The sequence below is a fragment of the Lutra lutra genome, chromosome 11, assembly GCF_902655055.1.
Source record: "Lutra lutra chromosome 11, mLutLut1.2, whole genome shotgun sequence".
NCBI lineage: Eukaryota > Metazoa > Chordata > Mammalia > Carnivora > Mustelidae > Lutra > Lutra lutra.
The window spans coordinates 34,994,527-35,018,724 of record NC_062288.1 but is presented as its reverse complement, the minus strand read 5'-3'; the positions used below and the strand labels follow the sequence as shown (position 1 = coordinate 35,018,724).

The 24,198-nt window shown below is 36.4% G+C and overlaps 1 protein-coding gene across 4 annotated transcripts in view; it reads right to left on the bottom strand.

The window, feature by feature from the left end:
• The window catches only part of CDK14 (cyclin dependent kinase 14), a 592,901-nt gene that overhangs the window by 290,729 nt on the left and 277,974 nt on the right, over nt 1–24,198 (bottom strand). For all 4 annotated transcript variants that reach the window (XM_047694487.1, XM_047694483.1, XM_047694484.1 and 1 more), the window contains 2 exons: nt 19,791–19,853; nt 359–482 (listed from right to left, as the gene is read on the bottom strand). In XM_047694487.1, the coding sequence (XP_047550443.1) occupies nt 359–482; nt 19,791–19,853 (187 nt within the window). The remainder of the gene's footprint in view (nt 1–358; nt 483–19,790; nt 19,854–24,198) is intronic.

Below are 24,198 nucleotides of genomic sequence, written 5' to 3'. Positions count from 1 at the left end.
TACTATCCTCCTGTTTTGGAATGTGTTTGACATTTTGCATAATAAAAGTGAAAAAAAATTTAGATTTCTTTCAATATATTTCATGATCAAAACTGGACTGACTTTTCCTTTAGAAATACATGAGATCTGATTTATGCTTATGATTATTCAAGACTCTAACAAGCAGTGTGAATTTTTAATAACACTACAAAGCATGATGTTGATCATTAAAAAAAAAAAAAAATTCCTTCAATCCTCCAAAAAATGTTACCATGATCTATAATGATGGAAGAAGAACACCTAAACAAACGCAGTGCCACCATCTGCCTGGCATTCTCACAGTGTGACAAAATAGACTGGTAATTAACTGCTTTCCTACCGAAATCTGCCAGCTTTAACTCCCCCGTGTCACTGATCAGAAGGTTCTGTGGTTTCAGGTCTCTGTGCAAAATATAACGCTGGTGGATGTAAGACAGCCCTCGCAGCAACTGAAATAAAAACAACTGAAAAAATAGGGAGACAAAAGTTAAAATCTGAACACAGATAAAAGCCAGTTTCTACATACAGTCTGCCAAGCACTTGTATTTGGTAAAAATGGGTACCCACCACTAAATTTCCTACCCAAATTATTTAAGGAGAACATGCATAAAGGTATGGAAATCCCTAGTTCGTTAACAAGTAAATCTGTAATTTTCTACCGGCTTATTACGTCAACTCAGAGTAATACCCTCCCCAGCCAGAAATCTACAATCCAATCTGTACTCTGTAACTTGGGTGAAATGTAAAGAATCGATTCTTGATAATATCTGATTTCCTCAGGCTTCTATTGATGCTTGAGACACAGGGGAAAAAAATCTATCCATAACATTATCAATAGAAGCAGAATTTTTTACCAAGTTTATGTAAATGTGCACATATTTAATTCCATAGAAAGGAAATAAACATGTTATCCAGTGATCCATTAACATGCTTTAAGGAATGGAAAGATAAGATGATTTCAATAATTAAAACAAAACAGTCACATGGCCCAATTAATACTACATTGTAATTATACTGCTTTTGCACATATGGCCATAGAGATTAGGCGGTTGCCTAAAGACAGACATGCACCCTTCACGGATTACAAAGCAGACCCATCTGAAAGGAAACAGAAAACAGAGAAACCGAGAATTTAAGAGCAATACTTTTATAAGAAATAATTTTAGGAAGTGACTGATGGCCTTCTGTGTTTAGTTTCATACTGGATCATATCAAATATTCCTATTTTGATAATAACAAAATGTGATTTGCGAGGGTGTCTAATATTCTGTTTATGAAAAAGGAAACATTTTATTTTATTCATTTATTCATTCATTTATTTATTTTTAATATTTTTATTTATTTATTTGACAGAGCGAGAGAGAGATCACAAGTAGGCAGAGAGGCAGGCAGAGAGAGGGGGGGAAGTAGGCTCCCTGCTGAGCATAGAGCCCGATGCGGGGCTCGATCCCAGGACCCTGAGATCATGACCTGAGCTGAAGGCAGAGGCCTAACCCACTGAGCCACCCAGGCGCCCCATTTATTCATTTATTTTTAAGTAGGCTCTATGCCCAGATCCCAATAACTCATGACCGTGAGATGGAGACCTGAGCTGAAATCAAGAGTCGGACACTGAACTGACTGAGCTAGCCAGGTGCCCTGAAAAGGGAAATATTTTAAAACTATTTACTTCACAAAATAATCCTAATAATTTCTAGTTTTTAGCAATGAATCTTTTTTTTTAAAGATTTTATCCATTTATTTGAAAGAGAGTGAGAGCGAGAGATATCACAGAGGAAGAGAGAGAGGCAGACTCGCCACTGAGAGGGGAGCTGATGTGGGACTCGATCCTAGGACCCTGAGATCGTGATCTCAGCCAAAGAGAGACATTTAACTTATTGAGCCACGCAGATGCCCCTAGAAATCAATCTTTTAAAACACAAAAGGAGACAATGTTTTAAGTGCCATCGATATTCCAGTCTACATAATTAGCTAGTGAAAAAAAAAGCAGTTTCAGGGAAATTAGTATGAGTTAGTTGCCAACGATTGATGATATAAGGATTCCAAAATACTTAAATGGAAGAGACCTGCAACTCCTCCAGGGCCCTGAAAGCTGGCATTTCTGGACTACTTTCCAACCTGTGGGTGGCTATAGAAGCCAGGTATACTTTTTACAGGGTGGATACATTGAAATCACAGAAAGATAAATTCAGTTCAAAATCTTTGTACGTGATGACATCCTACGGAGCACTGAAGGCCCGGGGTCATTATTTCTACAAATCTCAGCATCAGAAAGGAAAAGTCTGTTCTATGTTAGCCTAGATTAAATTAGTGGCTCAAGAACCTTAGGAAGCAAACATCCCTCTAAGCCTCCTCCCCTCAATCCTCCCTGTGTGGCAGATGAAAAGGCTTAACACCATGGCCAGCAGCTTCCAGCTTCATTCTTTACCCCTAATACCTCCTCCATCCTGAAGCCTAAGTTTACAATTTCTACAAAAATCCATTTTCCTTTAGTTTAGAAGGGAAAAAGTGAGCCAATAAAGCTACTTTGTGTTTTCAAAAGCTTAAAAACAAAAGGCAAAAGCAGACCACATAATGAACTTGATTGCAAAAAATGAACTGATTTTAAAAAGAAAGTTCAGCCTTCTGCCAGGAGCTAACTGACCTTTAGGGCCCAGCAGAGACTTATTGGAATGTGACCACCTATCTAACTGTGGCCAAGAGTCTCATTTTCACAGACGGCAAGGGCCAACTGCCATTCTATGGATGGATCAGAGAATACAACCCTAGTCTGTAATGATTTTAATGACAGAGGTACTATCATTCTCTGTAGTCGTGATAAGGAAACTGAGCACAGTTTCTCAAAGTCATACAGCAATTAAGTGGCAGAGCTAGGACTCGAACCCAGGCAGTTCGATTCCAAAGTCCATAGTCTTGACCACTTCACTGTAGGAATCTTGGGCAGAAGTCAACAAGTAGACAAAATGTTGACTCAGAAGCTGCTTCCTCCAACTGACAGGATCAAGTCTAGGCATATAATAACACAGCCTTCCAGGCTGCTGAGTGAGCCATGGGGCTGGCTGGGTGCTTGGGTTTTGTTGCCCTATGCTCCCTGACCTCAAGCAATCTCACCCACCCCCACACTGAGCACAGGGCTCTTCAAGCCTTTACACTTATTCTTGCCTCTTTTCTGACAAAAAAAGCCCCCTTTCCCCACGGCCTGTGATTCCCCGATATTTCTTAGGTCTCATCTCAAGAACCGCTCTTCCCCAGAGCCTGCTGTGACCACGTCCCCAAGCCCTCACTCCCTCCACAGGTGTGTGTGAGGTGCTCCTCCCGCTGTGCTCCAGGGGCAACCTCTGAGTATGTCTACCACATATCTAGTACCCTGCCTCTCACAGGCTGTGTGCCTTAACCATCTTCCTAACCCGGGCACACAGCTGATACTCCTACACCAGTAATGTGATTACTGCGCTGAATTTAGACACATCTGGATGAAGCAGATACAAAAATAACAGATAGGGAACAATGCCATGGGATTTTCTAAACACTAGGGGTAGAAGTGGGTAAAATCAGGCAGTCCCAAAGGGCTCTTCTTTTAATACCTTTACTCATTAGTGAAAATATATAATCCTCATGCTAATAGAGAAGCTATTCAAATGGGATACCATATTAAAGGAGATTAAGAAAACTGGTGTCAGGGAAGGAGGCAACTACACACTCCAATTACAATTCTGTACATGACAAACGAAGCCTAGACATAATGAATACAGCCCCAAACAGGGTCCGAGCCCCCAAACAAATTTTAGCTCTTCGAGCAGCGCACAAAGTTAAGTCAGAACAAATCCCCATAGAATGAATTCATTTGGGATTTATTAAGTGCCAACTGTGTGCCAGGCCAGGTGCTGTCATGCACGAGGGATGCAAAGACGAGCAAGGTATTAGACGGAGTTCCTGGACCCCAGGAGCTCACAGCTCACTGGGTATGAGAGACACACAAGCAGATGGCTACCACTTTTGAAAAATCTGCACTGTGACAGCAACACAAACTGAGCGTACTGAAGGCACAGAGGAGTGAGGCGCTAACAAAAAAAAAAAGAAAAAAGGATCCGCCATAAGATGAAGAGCCACCCGTGGAAGGGATCAATCACAGCAATTTTGTCACTCATCACAATAGTAAAATTTTCCTAGGACATCAAACTGAACAGTCACTGGATGCACAACTTGAAATGATGTGTTATATTGACAGACCTCTTGCTACCCTGGGGAAAAGATTCAAGTGACCAAGCAAGCAAGTCACTAGGTAAGTTAAGAAAAACCCAAATAAATGAAAAGACAATGTATAAAACTAGAAACCTACCAACTCATCATAAAAATCATGGTGGTGGGGGGACAACAGTACACTTTCTAAAAACATTAGAAAAGTTGGTGTTTTAGCAATATTTAAATGTACTTAACAGAATAGGCACTGCTAGCTGGGGGAAGGCTGTAAGGAAGCAGTGGCAATGTCTTAAGAACTCACGTCTTAGAAATCTCTTCTGTTAGATAAGCAGGCAAATACCTAACTTTCTCATATAAATTCTTGAGAAAGCCACCCAACTTGATTGTATTAAATCACCATACAATAACCTACACTTGATCTTTTTGAAAACCAGAGGGACAGTGTGAGGACAAGAAATACCACCAAAGAGGGAGCCACAGGCACAGAAAAGGGTACAAATCATCTTTGGTATTTGCTAATAAAACTTGGTACATATCGATGGAATCTCAGCAACTGAAAAGAGGGGGACTGATACCAACTGAAAGTTGACTCTAATTTAAAAGCTGTTCCGAGTACTCTACATGTATCATTCAATCCTTTCCGTCAATCATCTTGTATTTTTTTTTCTTTTCTTTTAATTAAGAAAACTAAGCCCTAGACGCACAAGAAACTTACTCCAAGTAATTCGTTCATCACTCAGCGTGTGTGAACTTCCCATGACATCATCTTAAAAGGGGTTGGTGCTTGATAAATGCATGGATGAACAGAGATGTAGACCCAATATAGCAAAAGTGCTTTTCCTAAGTGAACCCAAGTTTGTAAAAGTCTCAATTCGTATGTAACATAATGAGTATATAATTGCTGAATTTGTTTTTGCTATTTAAAATCCGCTCAGAAATTAATAACATGGCTTAAAAGGTATTGAAGTTGATTAAGTATTATCAATAGATATGAAACTCTCTCCCCATCTTTCTAGTATAGTAGCCATAAGGTCTTCCTGAAAATATGTTGTCACCTCAGGATATTCTCAACTTAATAAAAGGAGATTCCTCCAAATTCTTCAATATAACCACTGAGGATTTATACTCTAGTTTGAATATGTTCACTTTCTGCAGTACAAACCCCAATGGGAAAATGCCTTAAATAGTGATGATCTGATGAACGGGGACATTTTTGCCGGCAGCAGATCTATCTATAGCCCAGTTGTCTTGTCATCTCTGACAGGATGCTCGTATTCTCTGTGCCATGCTCTATACTTCTTGGGGACAGACTTTAATACTTCATCTATTTCCTTATGAAACTTTTTAGGTTTTAAGTAGGTAAATAAAAAAATCAAGATAAGGCCTTTAATCAAAAAATTTTTAAGTGGATAAAAGGCATACATTGTTGGACTCAGTATGTCTTATTACCCAGAAGAATTATTGGCACTTACAGTAAACAACAAGATTTATATTCCCTTCCCTTTCAAAGTCTATAGATGTGTGATTGGTGGTTAGAGTCATTAGGTTCTATGAATGGTCTGAAATGCATGAGTTATTTAATATATGTGGTTCACCTTCATATGAAACGAAGCATAGGGAACATCTTAACAGATTTCCATGGGTCAACTTTCTTTAAGGAGTGTCTAGAGTCTCTCCGGGCTTACAGAAGGCTTATTAGAGCTATTAGCAATGGACCCTATACCTTATGGTATATGGTATTCTCAGAAATACATTTAATGTACTTTTTTGCTCCCCAGGAACCAAGTTTAACATCTCTGGATCTCAAATTTCTCATCTTGAGAATGACTGATTGAGTCTTAGATACCTTTAATAGTCATTCCCCTTGTCATGCACCATTTCATAATTTTTTGATAACAGAAATGAAAGGGACTCACAAATAAAAGAGCCGTAATACTGCCATTTACTAAGTGCTTATGATGACAGACATTGTGCTAAATATTTTAGACTCATTTAGATAATTTAATCCTCCCAACACCTCTGCCAGAGAGAGGTTATTATCCCTATTTCACAGATAAAGGAACAAAGGCTCAAAGAAATTAAATGAATCAGCTAAAGGGCCACAGAGCAAGTAAGAGGTAATACTAATATCTGAACCCATTTTTGTCTTGTTCTGACACCCAGTAATTAAGCGTACTGCTTGTGTACTGTTTGATTTTTTTTTTAAAGTACATGTACTATTTGCTTGAAGTAGTTATACATGGTATGAAACTAAGGCTAGAAAAATGACAGTGGCCAATAAACCAAAGTTTATTATTCATAAATACTTCAAATAATATGTTCCATGTTTACCACCATATTGCTTAAAAACCCATAGGCGTTGCAAACATGAAATTATCTGGACCTCAAACTTTTTGGAGGTAAAAAATATTTAGAAACTTTGAGACCCCAAAACATTTGAGAAAATGTCAAAATATTTTACAATATATATCAAATAATGGTATGATTACAATATTAGGTCTTCTGAAAATTTTAAAGGCCCCAGTGTGATTCGGCATGACTCATTCCATTTAGGTGAGTTTCTAATGTGCAAATACCTAATGCAAATACCAAATCTTAACTGCAAATACAATGTACAGAATTCATGCCAAACAGGTCCTACAAAACATCATTGCAGTTTCGTGTATTAAATTTTTTTGAAAAGAATGCTTAGCATGTCATATGGAGATGTAAGGGAGCCAAAAACAAAGCCCCAGAAATTCAGTATTATGGTATAATTTATGTGTCACTTTGGACATCCTTGACAGTGTGAAGTGTTCTACTGGGGTGAGTAAGACACGAATATCCATGCCCAGCCATCAGTCTGTAGATGTATACTTTTTTGCCATGTACTACAGATAGGTATAGTTCTTGGAAAATCTGAGTCCCAGGAGTAATTTGTCTTGCTACTTATTATCCTTTTTGAGAACTTCCATTTAGTTTTTTTCTTCTTTGTTCCATTCTCTCAAGGTCCTGAGATATATAACATTTTATCATTTCCAGAAAATGTAGCAATTATTTAATTTATAATCTCTGAGATATTTACACATTAATATCTTATTCCTAAAGATAGTAATTTTCTGGAGAGGAATAACTCCAAAAATGAGAATTTCAGGTATTTGGGCAAGCTCTTGTGGGAAAGATCTTGCACACTTTCTGTGATCTTTGAGTATTCCCGGGAAGCTGGCCTCCCATTCTGCCCTCTCTTTTGGCCTCAGTGCAATGGCAGATATCAGGCAAGGTGCACAAAGACACCCACCTTAAGAAGCAGATCAAAACCATGGGAACCAGAGCTGGGATGTTTACAGGGATTCAAATGGCATTTAAAAGACAGAACTTTGTTCTGTCAAATTCCTTGAAAGAAGCTCTAATACAATAAGTAGGTGTCCAAGTTATCAGGGTTTGTGTATATGATGAAGCAAGTTGGTAGAAAAGAGGATAAGAATTTCCCTTTAATAAAGTTGGTTAATAGCCTAGAATTGGTATTAGAATTATTCCCTAGCTAGGTAGAAACAAAATGGTCAAACTTAAGCTACTGGCTTTAATAGTTACCTAACATTATTTTCCAAGAGAAAAACTGAAACAGTTGTTTCAAGGAATTCAAATAACATAATCTTAAGACCTGTTGTTATCAGGTTTCTCTTTGTCCATATAGCTCAGAATTACACAACTGACCTGACTGATACACACTTTTTAGAACTAAAAGGAATAACATGAAATACAAATTTTTCTCATTTGTGAATGTACGTTACTCTCCCCTAACTAAAGGGTCATTCTTTTTTACACACAGTGATAAGTAAGAAATAAATAATAAATAAGTTTGAAATTGTTTTAGTGCTTTAAGTAACATCTTAGACACTAATCAACATGAAGTATCTTAATATCAATTGATAAGGCTAATACAACTTTCTAAAAAGGAGAGAGAGATAGCCCAGAAATGAACCTATGCTTATAGGTTTAACTAATCTGTGACAAAAGAGGCAAGAATATCCAATGGAAAAAAGACAGCATCTTCCATAAATGGTGCTGGAAAAACTCAAAAGTTATTTGCAAAAGAATGAAGCTGGACTAATTCCTTGAAACATACACAAAAATAAACTCGAAATGGATTAAAGGCCTCATTGTGGACCTGAAACCATAGAAATCCTAGAGGAGAACACAAGCAGTAATTTCTTTGACATTGGCTACAGACACATTTTTCTAGACATGTCTCCTCAGGCAAAGGGGGAAAAAAAGCAAAAATAAACTACTGGAACTATACCAAAATAAAAAGCTTCTGCACAGTGAAGGAAAGCATCAACAAAACAAAAAGGCAATCTACCAAAATGAAAAGTAGTATCTGCAAATGATATGTCTGATTAAGAGTTAATACTCAAAATATATACAGAACTTATACACCACACACACACACACACACACACACACACACACACACACACAAACCCCCAATCAACCCAATTAAAAAATGGGCAGAGGACTTGAATAGACATTTTTCAGAAGATACCCAGATGGTCAAAAAACACATGAGAAGATGTTCAACATCACTCATAATAAGAGAAATGCAAATCAAAACCACAAGGAGATATAAACTCACACCTGTCAGAATGACTAGAATCAAAAAGACAAGAAATAACAAATGTTGGTGAGAAATGGAGAAAAAGGAACCCGTGTGCACTGTTGGCGGGAATGCAAACTGATGGAACCACTATGGAAAACAGTATGGGGAGTCCTCAAAAAATTAAAAATACAAACATCATATTATCCAATAATACCACTACTGGGTATTTACACTAAGAAAATGAAAATAATAATTCAAAAAGATATATGCATCCCTATGTTTACTGCAGCATTATTTACAATAGCCAGGATACAGAAGCAATCCATGTAACCAGTGATAGATGAATGGATAAAGAAGAGATGATGGGGGGGTCACCTGATTGGCTCAGTCAGTTAAGCCTCTGCCTTTGGCTCAGGTCATGATCTCAGGGTCCTGGGATTGAGCCCTGCATCAGGCTCGCTGCTCAGCAGCGAGCCTGCTTCCCCCTCTCTCTCTGCCTGCCTCTCTGCCTACTTGTGATGTCTCTCTCTCAAATAAATTAAAAAAAAAAAAAAAGAAGAGATGGTGTGTGTGTGTGTGTGTGTGTGTGTGTGTGTATACAAACTAAATGTCCAGCAAAATATGAATCATACACACAAATATGCACTCACTGGAATATTACTCAGCCATAAAAAATGAGATCTTGCCATTTGTGACAGCAAGGATGGACCTAGAAGGTATTATGCTAAGTGAAATAAGTCAGTCAGAAAAAGACAAATACCATCTGATTCTACTTATATGTGGAATCAAATAAATAAGCAAACAAACAAGAAGAAGAAACAGCCCCATAAACAGGAAACTGGTGGCTGCCAGAGGGGAAGAGAGTGGGTAGTTGGACAAAATGGCTGAAGGGGAGTGAGAGGTACAGGTTTCCAGATAAAAACAAAATAAAATTACAATTAAAAAGAAGAGAGAGGGGTGCCTGGCTGGCTCAGTGGGTTCTGCCTTCGGCTCAGGGTCCTGGGATCAAGCTGTCTGCTCAGTGGGGAGGCTGCTTCCCCCCTCTCTCTGCCTGTCTCTTTGCCTGCTTGTGATCTCTCTCTCTCTATCAAATAAATAAAATATATTTTTTTTAAAAAAGGAGAGAAGGTGCCTAGCTAGCTCAGTCGGTAGAGCATGAGACTCAAGAAAAAGGAGAGAGAGAGAGATGCACACTGAAAAACTGAGTAAGGTGATAAACCTTGAGTCGAAGGATCTTAGAGAAAGCTCACACACATAAGCTATAACAGAAAAATTTCAAATGGAATGAAGGAAACACTTTGAATTTGGATATAGTGATCAACAAACCTCTCTTTATATCCTGTCAGAGAGGTCTCAAATAATAGGAATGGATACATTAATGACTTTCTATGAGATGTACGGGCTAGTAACATGAAGGCTCTACCTGTCCAAAAATCAAGAAAAATCCTTGGTAGTGTGTATTCTATTACTTAGGCCGATTTCCCTCCTGGGTCCTCATGTTTGTCTTAGAAAACATGCAAACAAAGGAGTCAAGTGCAGGATCCATCTTAAATGAGAGAGAGGCAAGGGGAATGGCTGGAAGCTTAAAACCCAGAAGGATGTACTCTCACTGGGTACTCCCCAAGCTGGGTAATTTCATCTTACAAGTATCTGCCATCGTACAAAACAACAGAGCATATTTCCAGTCACTGATTTCATCAATCTTTGGGGTGATTTCTTTTCAATCAGGGCTTTAAAGCACTCCTAAGAAAGACTCTGCCATTTAATTAGCTGCCTTGATTCCTTTGACTGATCCAGATTTTTACAACCAGTCGGCAGATGATGCCAAAGATACAAAAGACATGATCTGAACAACTGAAAGCAGCTTAGTATCTTCACCAGAAATTCACTACTGAGACCCCTTCTAAATGTCTAGCAATATGTGAATCAACCCATGGAGTTTCACTTTCTTTTACCATTTCTTTATTGTTAATCCTTCACTTTCTAGATATGGAAGACTATTTTGTTACAATAAAAATAGGATAAAAATGTTCAAAAGAGACCTGGACAGGTGCTGAGACTAAAGCACTCTTTAATATATTCATGAAATAATATTTCCCAAAATACAGAATGAGAAAAGTCTCTATAAATTCACAGTAATGCATAGTAGGAAATCTTTACTAGCTAAATGAGAGCTCTAATACAAAGTATGGAGAAAATCAGGTGTTATCTGATTTTCTATCTGAACATTAGAAAGTCTCATTTAGGAATCAATTCTTGGAGCCATCTGTATAAGACAATCTTAATTTGGCATAACATTATTCTGACTCTTATACACCTGCTTGTTCCCTGGACTATGAAAGAAAAATAGTGATTTTTCAAGCATAATAATCCTCATATCTTTTTAATTAATATAGATACTGAAATTTTAAAAAATGAAACTCAGCTTTATGCCGGTAGGATTGCAGATATTTCAGAGAATAAGCCACAGTATTCACAATTACTTTGGTTATTTTGGGTTATCCCAAAACAATTCCGTTAAAAAAGTGCAAATGCATTTTTGCAAGGACTCTTCTAGAAAAGCCATGAGGATAACATGGAAATGACAGTACATTACAGAAAAACACAGAAAGATCCAATATTGTCATGATATTAAGATTCATGCATCTACGTTTCTAGGTATCAGCTGGAGACAACAGCAATTAATCTTTTTTTCGTGAACTTTAATTTTCAGTCTCTCATGATTATTAATTTTTAAAGAACACATAAAACAATGAAAGAAGGACAAAATTTAGACTATTATAGTCATTTTCTTTACCACAATGATCAATCTGTAAATCACTGTTATAAAGAATCACCAGTCCTGCATTCAACTCAACCATGGTAGCCAAAATCTAATAAAATTCAGAGTAAATGGCTTGAAGGGGGAAAAAATAAACTACCCTCCCCCCAAAATTCTAACCAGTTTCTGACATACCAATTATGTTCTAGCAATTGGTTGCTATACCTTTAATCATCATAAATATTTATAACAAGGACAATGTTCTCAGGCTTTTGATTGAGATTTTAAATTGCCCTCTAAGTAATTAACTGCTAAAATTACCCATTTGTCTAAAATTGATATTATGCTAAGAAACAAATCATTAGTTAATAGTGAGTATTTATTTTATAATGTCATATTGAGAGCAGACACATTTTGTGGGTAGAACAGCACAGTGATTCTAGAAATTTAGTTAACATTGACAATTTTTGTTATGAGTTTATTCCAGTACTTACTAGGAATATACATCAAGCAAGATAAAACTTTAACAGATGTTTTGCTGGGGATCAGGATGAAATTACTGTGGAATATCCCATGCTTTGTTATGAAATCACGAGTTATGCACCTTTCCAGTTGTTCTTTTTTTCCCCTTCATTTTTCAATGATGCATCATTTTTGTAATGCTTGAAATTTTATCTGATTCACATTAAGAACAATCTCAGTTCTTAGATACATGACATCCTATATTACCATAAACAAGGATATATGAAACATAAACAAAAATATGTACATTTTTAGAATCCAAGATAAATGTTTCACATATATTGTCTTGCTGTCCAATAATTAAACCAAAACTCAAAATAACCAGATTTAGGGGCAAAGGATTTGATCACTGTACTTTCTTTCTCTTCACCATAATGAATATTCAGTATTTATGACACTGCAATCATTTAATGATCCACGAGCTATTTAGGCAAACACAGAGCTTTGGAGTTATTAAAGAACATGCTCTTTCAACATAATAGCTTATCTCACCTGGTTTTCACATCTCCTTAAATTTACAGAGAACCATTATGAGGTCTTATTTTAGCTCAACTGTTGTGTTTTTTGTTTTTTTAATGAACATCTAGCTCAGCATTATGAACAGCTGTTAACTTAGTAAATATTATCCTTATGCTCTTCATTTTGCATTCATAGATTTAAGTGACAATAAATATCACATGAGAAAAACACGTTAATACATCAAAGAGAAATGCCCGTGGGGCATCTGTCACTATGTTATAGTCAGACGTCTTTGAGAAGAATTTCACCGGCAGTGCAGATCCTGAATGTAACCCTGGAGGAGAGCATTGTGTCTAAGCAGGTGAAGAAAAAAAGCCAGCGCGTAATTAGGTGAGTGGCCTCCCATGGAAACCAACATGGTAATAAGGCCATCTGTGGCGATGCACTGCAATTCAGATGCCAAACACAGGCATTAACAATCTGAACTCTATTTTTTAACTTCCCACACCCTCAGAGAAGGTAGAAGTATTATCTTCAATATGAAAATGATGGCAAACCTATGTGACTGAGTGCATATAAAGTCAAATAATAAGCTAATTACGGTAATTTAATGTATTAATCATGTGGTGTAGGGAAAAGAACTTTGAACAAAGTGTCAAAAAGCCCTTTCTAGGATGCTAATCCTGGAAGGAGCTTGCTTGGTTACAGCAGATTCACTTAAAGAGGTGTTTTTCCTTTTTAATTATACCAGTATTAATGTTTCAATGTTACGATTGTGTAATTGTTACTTATACCTGAGCCATCAAGCTTACTATGAATATTTTTCTTCCCCTGCACAATAATTTGTTTTTCCTGGTGTTAGTGATGATCTAGTTCTTTTGTTTATTGGCTTGTTTTCCTTCATTTAATTTTCTTTTTTTTTTTTAAAGATTTTATTTATTTATTTGACAGACAGAGATCACAAGTAGGCAGAGAGGCAGGCAGAGAGAGAGGAGGAAGCAGGCTCCCCGCTGAGCAGAGAGCCCGATGCGATGCGGGGCTCCATCCCAGGACCCTGGGATCATGACCTGAGCCGAAGGCAGAGGCTTTAACGCACCCCTAATTTTCTTTATAGTTACAGGCGCCCCTAATTTTCTTTATAGTTACAGCTAATTTAATGCCAAACTCTTCTACCACCTTGGAAATCTGCTCAAACATGTTAATTGCTCCACCAAACAATTTTCTCTTCTTGGAAATCTCTCCTGGCAACTTCTAACCTGCTCTAATAGGACCAGTGGGCTACTCTTCTGACATGATGCATAACTGTCATCCTGGGATTCTTTTCAACATTGTTCTGAAAATCCCCTGCATAGCTCTCCTGTGCTAGCCTCTATTATTTGGTTTCTTTCTCTTCTCTGCCTTGGTTTATACCCTGACTTCTAGTGGAGTACATCCTTGAGTAGCTTCCTGAGAAAGGATGCTAGGGTGGGCATATTTTTCAACTTCGTGAACATCTGAAAATAATTATTTTATCCTCATGTTTACTTGATAGTTTGTACAGAACACTAGGTTGAGAGAATAATTTTATTTATTTTTAGTAAGCTCTACACCCACTATGGGGCTTGAACTCATGATTCTGAGCTCAAGAGTCACATGTTCTTCCAACTGGCCCAGGCAGGTACCCCAAAAGAACAGTTTTAAATCTGAACCATCTGCAGCCACTTTGGAAAACAGTGTGGAGATTCCTTAGGAAAATAAATATAGAGCTACCCTATGACCCTGCAATTGCACAACTGGGTATTTATTTACCCCAAAGATACAGATGTAGTGAAAAGAAGGGCCATCTGTACCCCATTGTTCACAGCAGCAATGGCCACAGTCGCCAAACTGTGGAAAGAACCAAAATGCCCTTCAACGGACCAATGGATAAAGAAGGTATGGTCCATATATACAATGGAGTATTGTGCCTCCATCAGAAAGGATGAATCCCCAACTTTTGTAGCAACATGGATGGGACTGGAAGAGATTATGCTGAGTGAAATAAGTCAAGCAGAGAAGGTCAATTATCATATGGTTTTGCTTATTTGTGGAGCATAAGGAATAACATGGAGGACATGGGGAGATGGAGAGAAGTGAGTTGGGGGACATTGGAGGGGGAGACAAAGCATGAGAGACTGTGGACTCTGAGAAACAAACTGAGGGTTTTGGAGCGGAAGGGGGTAGGAGGTTGGGTGAGCCTGGTGGCAGGTATTATGGAGGGCACGTACTGCATGGAACATTGGGTGTGGTGCATAAACAATGAATTCTGGAACACTGAAAAGAAATTAAAAATAAATAAATAAAAATTAAAAAAAAAATAAATCTGAACGTTTCAGCCACTTCCCCAATGCTGTCCCCCTTCTGGTGTTGCTGTTGAAATACCTAATGCTTTTGTGATTCTTGGTCCATTGCAATAAAGCCGTTTCTTTTGTAGCACTTTTCTCTGAAACCAGTGTTCTGAAATTTTGAAATAAGGAATCTTATTGTCAGTCTATTTTCATTAAATGTTACTGGCATTTAATGGATGCTATTCATCTTGAAATTCTATCCTTCACAGCTGGAAATAGTTTAATGATTATTACCTTAATGATTTCTTCCTGTCTATTTCCTCCAATTATTCAGATGTTGGATACCCTGGACTGGACTTCTAATTTTTTTTTTGACTCTTTCTTTTTCATTTTTTAGATTTATGTTTTATGCTCTATTTTCCTGGCATATTTCTTCAACATTATCGCCCACCTTTTCTTGTTAATTTTAAATTAACAAAAAATAATTAATTTTTATTTCTGTCCTCATATTTTTTTTTAAAAGATTATTTATTTATTTATTTGACAGACAGAGATCACAAGTAGGCAGAGAGAGAGGAGGAAACAGGCTACCTGCTGAGCAGAGAAGCCAACGTGGGGCTCGATCCCAGGACCCTGGGATCATGACCTGAGCCAGAGGCAGAGGCTTTAACCCACTGAGCCACCCATATTTTTAATTTCTAAAGCAACTTTCTGTTCACTAAGTTCCTCTTCTTCAAAATAGCCTATATTCTTGTTTTACAGATATACTATTATTCTTATACCTCTTGGAGAAGACTGAAAATTTTTGAAGTCTTCTTTCCTATCTTTCTCTAATTAATGCACACAACTTTGGTTCCTCCAAGCTACTTATTTGTCTAAGGGGATCTTCACTGTAGAGTTACCTGGATTCTTCTGGTCTGTTCTCTTGGACTGGTCAAATTATCCACAAGAGACAGCAGAAATAGGTCTGACACTGCTTCTTGAAACACTACCGGCTAGACTCTGTCTCTCATGCTCTTCCCTATGGCACCCACCTCCCAGTGCCTGCCCACTGTGACCTCCTACTTCTCTGGCAGAGTGGGGAGCCATGGGGGAAAGCGGACTGTAAGGCTGTCAGAGGGAAACAGGCCAGGATCGATAGCAAGCACACATATCCTGCAGGGGTAAAGCCAGGAGGGTCCCAGGGAGAGTGAGGGGACACTGTGGGTCATGGGACGTACCGTGGGCTCTCAGCCCTGGGTCTAAGCAAATGCCCATCATTCCCGAGAGATCTGCAGGTAACTCTATCATGGGGCCAAATGTGAAGACCTTTAAATGACTACTGAGGTTTCTTATACCCTTAAATATTCCAAGAACTGAGACTGTCCAGTACAGTTTGGCAAATCCTCAAGGAACCAAGATTTCAATAGCTATGGGTAAAGGGATATCATATATCAATATATTTTGCTGATTTTCAGTTATTCAAAAAGGCTAAGAAGAGATAAATCATATGATGCTCGTTTAAAGGCAAAAATGTAGTCGAACATCAAACTGTGACCATATCAAACATCTTTTTTTTTTTTTTAGATTTTTATTTATTTATTTGACAGACAGAGATCACAAGTAGGTAGAGAGGCCAGCAGAGAGAGAGAGGAAGGGAAGCAGGCTCCCAGCTGAGCAGAGAGCCTGATGCAGGGCTCGATCCCAGGATCCTGGCAGCATGACCTGAGCCAAAGGCAGAGGCTTTTAACCCATTGAGCCACCCAGGTGCCCCACGTCAAACATCTTATGAGTGGGTATAATTCCTGCCCTATAAGACTAATATCCAGGGGCGCCTGGGTGGCTCAGTGGGTTAAGCCGCTGCCTTCGGCTCAGGTCATGATCTCAGGGTCCTGGGATCGAGTCCCACGTCGGGCTCTCTGCTCAGCAAGAGGCCTGCTTCCCTCTCTCTCTCTCTGCCTGCCTCTCCGTCTACTTGTGATCTCTCTCTGTCAAATAAATAAATAAAATCTTTAAAAAAAAAAAAAAAAAAAAAAGACTAATATCCAGACTCACTGTGGTGATGCATCTAATGTTTGCCAGTATTTCTATGCCGAATGAACAAGGCATTCACCAGTAAGTTTCTCGCCACACTCTAGGAGGCACTAACTATTAAACCACATTTACTGCCACAGCACCACAAGGGCTGGGAACAGGGAGCCAACATAGGTATTTGAAATACAATGGATGACCATGGAATGAGAGGAAAACCTGCAAAACCTAGATAAAAGCTATTGAAACATGATTTCAAGGAAGTACAGACTAGTTACTGAGAAACCACAACACAGAGATCAGTCTCCTCACAACCACGAGAAGATAAAGGAAAAAGAAAATGGAATGGAAAAAGCAGAACTTCAAAGGCCACAAAAATCATCAGTGACATTGGCCTGAGGATGCTGAACTCAGAGATGCTTTGTGGAAAAAGCTCTTTTCTTTGTTTCACCAACAAAATTTTCCACCAATACTAGCCCACAACTAATGACACACAGAGCCTGGTGAGAAAATGAAGCAAGAATAATAAAAATCCAGTGATGCCATGATTCCTTTTTTCCCCCTTTGGATTTTATTTATTTATTTATTTATTTATTTATTTATTTATTTAGTACAAGAGTGTGAGAACAGGGGGAGGGGCAGAGGAAGAGAAGGGAGAGAATCTTAAGCAGGCTGTGCTGAGCGTGGAGCCTGGTTTGGGGCTCAATCTCTGGACACTAAGATCATGACCTGAGCTGAAGTGAAGAGTTGGATGCTTAACCAAATGAACCACCTGGGTGCCCTTGGAAAAGGTTCAGTCATGTCTTTAATCTCAATCCTGTCTCTGAACTTGGAAGTCAGGAAGTCAAAGTTTGCTCAGAGTAGCTGCTGATGTCACTGAGGCTGGCAGGCCCCTGGGTTCCCCCCAAAGGTCTCACTAGCTGGGTTCTCCACAGATCCCTAGGGTTAAGGCAGGAAACAGGAGTACAGATACACTGTACTGTTGGTTTTGAACGGAAATCAACTCTAAGAAAAGAACATTTAATGTGTAAAGGAGACAACTAGAAATGTTTTAAGGTTTAGAAAAAAGAGAGAACAAAATTATGTTCATATTATGGTATTAATGTTTGGAGTTGGACTTAAACACAGCAGGATTAATAAAATACATCTTACCATCTGTCAAAATTTCTTCCCCAATCTAACGACTAAAAAAACTATGTCAATGGATACTAATTTTGAAGAAAAATAGTTAAAAAATTTTAAAAATGTCTATGAATAAAACAAAGCAAAACAAAAATTGCACAACAAAAAAAGAGCTATGTGAAACAACAGACTATAAGTATCGTATCGAACCTATTATTTGTCTTAAACACCATGTTTTTTCAGAGTTGCTACAAGTTCATGCATTTTAAAATTACACAACATAAATGGCCACCATGAAAATCCTCATTATTAATGCCACAAATTTGCAACTTTTTGAAAATATGAAAATAAATACTAGAAAAATGGGTAATATATAAGAACAGGCAACATAATTACAAATGATCAAGAAACATGCGAAAAAGATAAACACTAACATAAAAGATATTCCATTTCTGCTCATCGGAATGGCAAAAATTAAAATGATTGGTTATAGTCAATGCTCGTGAAAGTAGAGGAAAATAGTCCTTCTGTAAGCTACAATGTCGTGGGCAAATGTTCCAGTCAAATTCATTAAAACTGAAGTTATGTCTCTTAATAAAGAAAATCCACTAGCTAATATACAAAATAAGAACGTAAAGATTTTATACTATTATTTACTCTAGAATCACTTATAATAACAACATTCTAGATACAACATAAGATCCATGAATAAAAACAGTTGAAAATTACAGTTCATTCACACTACACACTCATATGCAGTTATTAGGAAAATTAAACTACACAGTCATATATTTATTTTAAAAGAGATCCATGATATTGTTTTTAAAATGCCATACAATAATATATATTGTTTTTCTAGAGTAAAATAAACACACATGAAATACCGTATGTGCATATATACCTTTACAAGCACAGGGAAAAGTACAAAAGAAAGAAGGTGCTTCTTGCAGAGGGTGGTATAGTTAGATAATGAACGGGAAGAAATGGGCCCAAGTTTACTTTACATACATCCACATAACTCAGCTGATTCTCAGGATCACGAAAGGTAGTCATTTGAATTACATATAAAATATATTATATTTTATATATTATATTTCATATATAAATATATAAATATACACCTATACTTTATATATTTTATAATACATTATAAAAATATAAAATATATTTTATATTATAAAATGTGAGCACATCCTTAAACCTTCAGATATAACTGTGGTATCTTCTGACTCACTCACATATGTTAAGAAACAGCTGCCTGTTTGAAGTGTGAAATTTTGAGACAATTTCCAAGATGGTTGCTGGGTCAAATCTTAGAAAAACTTAGTTCTTTTGACACATAGTAATCCAATTTGTAGTAAAAGAAATGTAAGGGAGCAGTAGGAAACTATTTTTATCTGTTTATACATACAAATGAAAAAATATGTACTGTGAACTCACCATAACATTGATTTGGATCGTAATATTTTACATTAAAACTTACTGGCATTTTAGTACGAACCAAAGGTAGAGCTACCTGAGACTCTTCTCTTAAAAACACTGTCACAATAGCATTCCTGTGGATCTCACTTCTTATTAGCAAATGTTTCTCCATGAAACAAAAATAGAATTAAGTTCTAAATGACAGTATTCCAGTGAATATACTTAATGTTTAAACATGGTTTTCAATCACTAAACAAAGCAATAACCATGGTTCACTTCAATATCACTTCTCTTTACACATATTTTTTTAAGTTATGGTAGAGAGATTAGACTTGGGACTAGAAAAATACACATGAAGAATGCTAAACTTCAGCTTAAAAAGATTTTTTCCTACCTTCACATTATCTGGATGCAGCCCCCCAGGGTGCTTGTCCATGTACTGACATAAATCAGTGTGCTAGAAGAAAAAAGGGAAAATGTATTAGCATCCCTCTGGCTATAACATGATGAATCAATATTTTTCTACTTCAAAGTCACCATTGCCTTCTGAACAAAGCAAATATAAGACTAGTGGGTGGATTTTTTTAGTATATATAGCTGAATGCTTCTCCATCTTCTCATTTTTAACCACAGCTGAATCATTATCTTTATCTCTACGCTCTGTTTTATATTAAACATATCTGTGTTTCAGAAGGAATTCACGTCCATGATTTGTTAAGTGCTTAATTTCCTAGTCATTGAAAACATATTAAAAAAAAATATTAACTATAAATACATGTATCATAACTTAAAAAAATGAAACCAATACATACATATACACACACTAAACCAATTAAACTGCAATTATCTTGTATTTTCAAGTGCAAATGTAAGTTATGATTATTTATTTTGTATGAGATGAGAATACCACAAATACATCATTCTAGAAAAATTTATCATCGGATTTATTTAAATTTCTCATAACTATATCATTAAAAAATAACTGAATAAGTATCCAGAACTCCTGAATGTATTTGGCAAAATACATTTTATAAATTAATAGAAATACTTTCAAAATTATAAACTAGGATGAATATATCCAAATATAAATTTTTTTAGGTTTTTATTTAAATTCCAGCTAGTTAGTATATAGTGTAATATTAGTTTCACATATACAATTAAGTGATTCAACACTTACATACAACCCCCTGTGCTCATCACAATATAGAACTTAAAAGGAAGATCTCTAAATAAATCTCATGCTGTTATTCTTTTAATTATCTCAGGCTCAATTTACCCACAACTGTATTTATTTTCTTCTTAATGCTTATTCTATTTATATTATGAATTACATAGAAATTCAAAAAATATGTAAATTGCTATTCTAATTTTTCTTCTTTTATTAGAAAATACTATAATATTTATAACAATGAAATGCTTTATCATTCTGGAAAAGCCACTGAACAAGAGTATTTATACCCCAATATCAGGCTTCTGTTACTGTTTTATGCTATATTCAAGAATCTTGCTATAGCCATGGTGATGATAGTTCAGACTCCCTTATTGAGATTTTATTGCATGCCAGGTGATATTGCTGAGGATACAGACCACAATTTAGCATTCATTCATTCATTTTTCATCATGTACTCCTTAAGCCCTTATTATGTTCCAGTTACTACACTAGTCGCTAAGGACACAAAACTAAATGAAACAACTGCAAGTAGAAAAAAAATAATAACAAAAAACTAGACACACCAATAATTATAGTACACCATGTTGTATATTACTTTAGGAACAGTATGGGGTAATAATGTTTGAGGGCATAGCAGGGGGAACTTATTGTGGTGTAGAGATGTTGGGGAAGCCTCTGGAAAAAGTCAGGCATGAGTAGAGAATGAAAGAAGTTAGCCAATTGAAGGGAAAAGGGAAAGAAAATTGGACTGAAGAAATGCTCTTAGAAACATTCTAAGATAATACTGCCTTTCTCTTAGACCACACCCAAGGTGCTGAGCTTCCAAATCAAAGTCAAACTCCAACAGGACAGAAACTATGATTTGGAAATTATTGCCTCCTCAGTCCAGGCAAAATGACAAATGCAGAGAAGAACTAAAGAAAGGTGGAAATAGTTTTATATATAGTATAGCTCATTAAAAATGACCCTAAAATATAATTATGAGTTCCATGGAGTTTCTTCTGAGTGACTGCATTTACCAAACTGAAGAATGAATTTTAGTACCCATATTGCCATATAACTCCATGTTAATTTTTCTGTCCTTCTGAATAGGGCTAACACCTCACTTAAAGATTTTTGAAGAACAAATAAAATAGTACAAGAGAAAGTACTTTTCACCTGTAACATGATAAACAAAAAGGAGATATTAAGATACTGCCCACTATATAATAAAATCCACAGAGGAAGCAACTGTTACCTCATTTGTTCACAGCTTCATACACAACAAATAAAACAACAGAAAGTATATCCCATTTTATCAGTAATTATATACCCACGATATGGTACAATTCCTAATAAAAATGTAAAATCTCAGTTTACAAAAGAAAAATGCAATTCACACTGTTTCCAAGACACAAATTAAAAATGAAAAACAAAAAATATGAAATAACAAATAGTATTTTATGCTACATGTTTATGTTATTTATATTTTGTTATTTATACTGGTTATATGAACAAAAAAGGAATCATCATTATCAATGTAAATATGAGACATAACAGAATTCAAGGAAAATGTATTAAACATCAATGTACCTAACAACATGGCATATCAATAGATAGCAAAAATTGGTAAAAATGAAAGAAGAAACTAATAATTTCACAAATCTTGAGGGATTTAGCTTACTTATTTCAAAAGTCACCAAATGGAACTGGCAAAAAGAAAAAAAAGGGAAGGTTATAAAGAATAAGAATAATACAAGTAAATAGCATGTTTACTTTTGTGCCAATTAAACTCTTGCTACACAAACTTTTTAAACACAAATGGTAAACTCACAAAACTTGACAATGTATTAGACACAGATAAAGCCTTAGCAAGCAGTTAGCAAGCAGAAGTCTTATTACATCCTCTTGCCACAACTAAATAAAATTAAAATCAAAATGTAGTATGTTTCATCCACTCTAAGATACACAATTCTTTTTAACTCTGACATTGGAATAACAGCATAAATTTTCTCTTTCCCGGGGAGTATCTGGAATGTAGTTGTTATTGCCTATGTTTGAGCCAACTTTTTATTTTTATTACTCTGATGGCATGGGTCATCAAAGAACAATGTAAGGACCATCTGAGGAAAAAAGATGGAAGAATGAGATGCAATTTTTATCTGGAAACCCATTTATCAAAAATTTCAGGTAAGACTCTATAAAAAGTGCCAGAAGGAAAATCTGTAGGGCTCCTTCAGTGGGCATAAAGTAAAAACTCTGAATGATAAGAAAACACTAAGTCACAGTTTAACTGAGTGCGATTTTTTTCTCTTCTACTAGTACATCAAGTAATGTTTCTTCTAGTCAATAGGGTCTTAAGTTCAAGGATAACAAGAATAAGATAATGAAGGAAGACAAGCAGTTAAATGGAGAAATGAGAAAAGGAGGAACAAAGGAAATCTATTTTTGTGGATTTTTTTTTTTTTTTTAAATAAAGAAAAGCAGAGGCGCCTCTGTAGCTCAGTCATTAAGCATCTGACTTCAGCTCAGGTCATGATCCCAGGGTCCTAGGATAGAGCCCCACATCGAGTTCTCTACTCAGCAGGAACCCTGATTCTTCCTCTCCCACTCCCCCTGCTTGTGTTTCCTCTGTCACTGTGTCTCTCTGTCAAATAAATAAAATCTTTAAAAAAATAAAAAAGAAAACCAAAAATGTTTAAATTATTTAAAAATGATAGTAAGATACAACATAAATTTTAAAGCAATGGAAAATGGCCAGAGCTTTACTATCAGGGAAATATAGATCTTTAAACACATCTATTAATTTTAATATGAGAATGACAGAAAAAAAGTAAAACAACTAATAAACTACAGCTAGAGAATACAAAGAACAAAATGAAACAAAACACAAAGAGACCCAAAGAAAATAGATGGGATTAATGCAGTTAATAGCAGAAATTAATTAATTAGAAAATTAGAAAACTAGAAAACAACACGCTTGACCAATTAAAAAGAGAAACCCACTTCTTTGAAAAGACCAATAATATAGCCAGTGACAATGTAGTAGAGTCGTACAGTGACTGATGGTAGCTACACTTGAGGTGAGTACAGCATAACATACAGAAATGCTGAATCACTATGTGGCACACCTGAAACTAAGGTAACATTGTGGCCTACTACACGCAAATTAAAAAAAAATGTTTAAGCCCAATAAACAAAGAAACCTTGGAAAATTTGTTTTTTTTTTAAGTGAAGTGTTTTATTAAGATGTAATCAATGTTGGAGCACCTGGGTAGCTCAGTGGGTTAAGGCCTCTGCCTTCGGCTCAGGATATGATCCCAGGGTACTGGGATCGAGCCCCGCATCGGGCTCTCTGCTCCACAGGGAGCCTGCTTCCTCCCCTCTCTCTCTCTCTGCCTGCCTCTCTGCCTACTTGTGATCTCTCTCTCTCTGTCAAATGAATAAAATTTAAAAAAAAAAGATGTAATCAATGTTAAGAGTGAGAATAATGACACAACTAAAAATTTGATGATTTAAAAGTATAAAATAAACCTGTAATACTATAAACTAAACAGTATTATACACATCTTTAAGCTAATAATACATTTGATACCTAGATAAAAACTTACATCTCTTAAAGAAACCTAAGTTATTAAATTTGATTCTACAA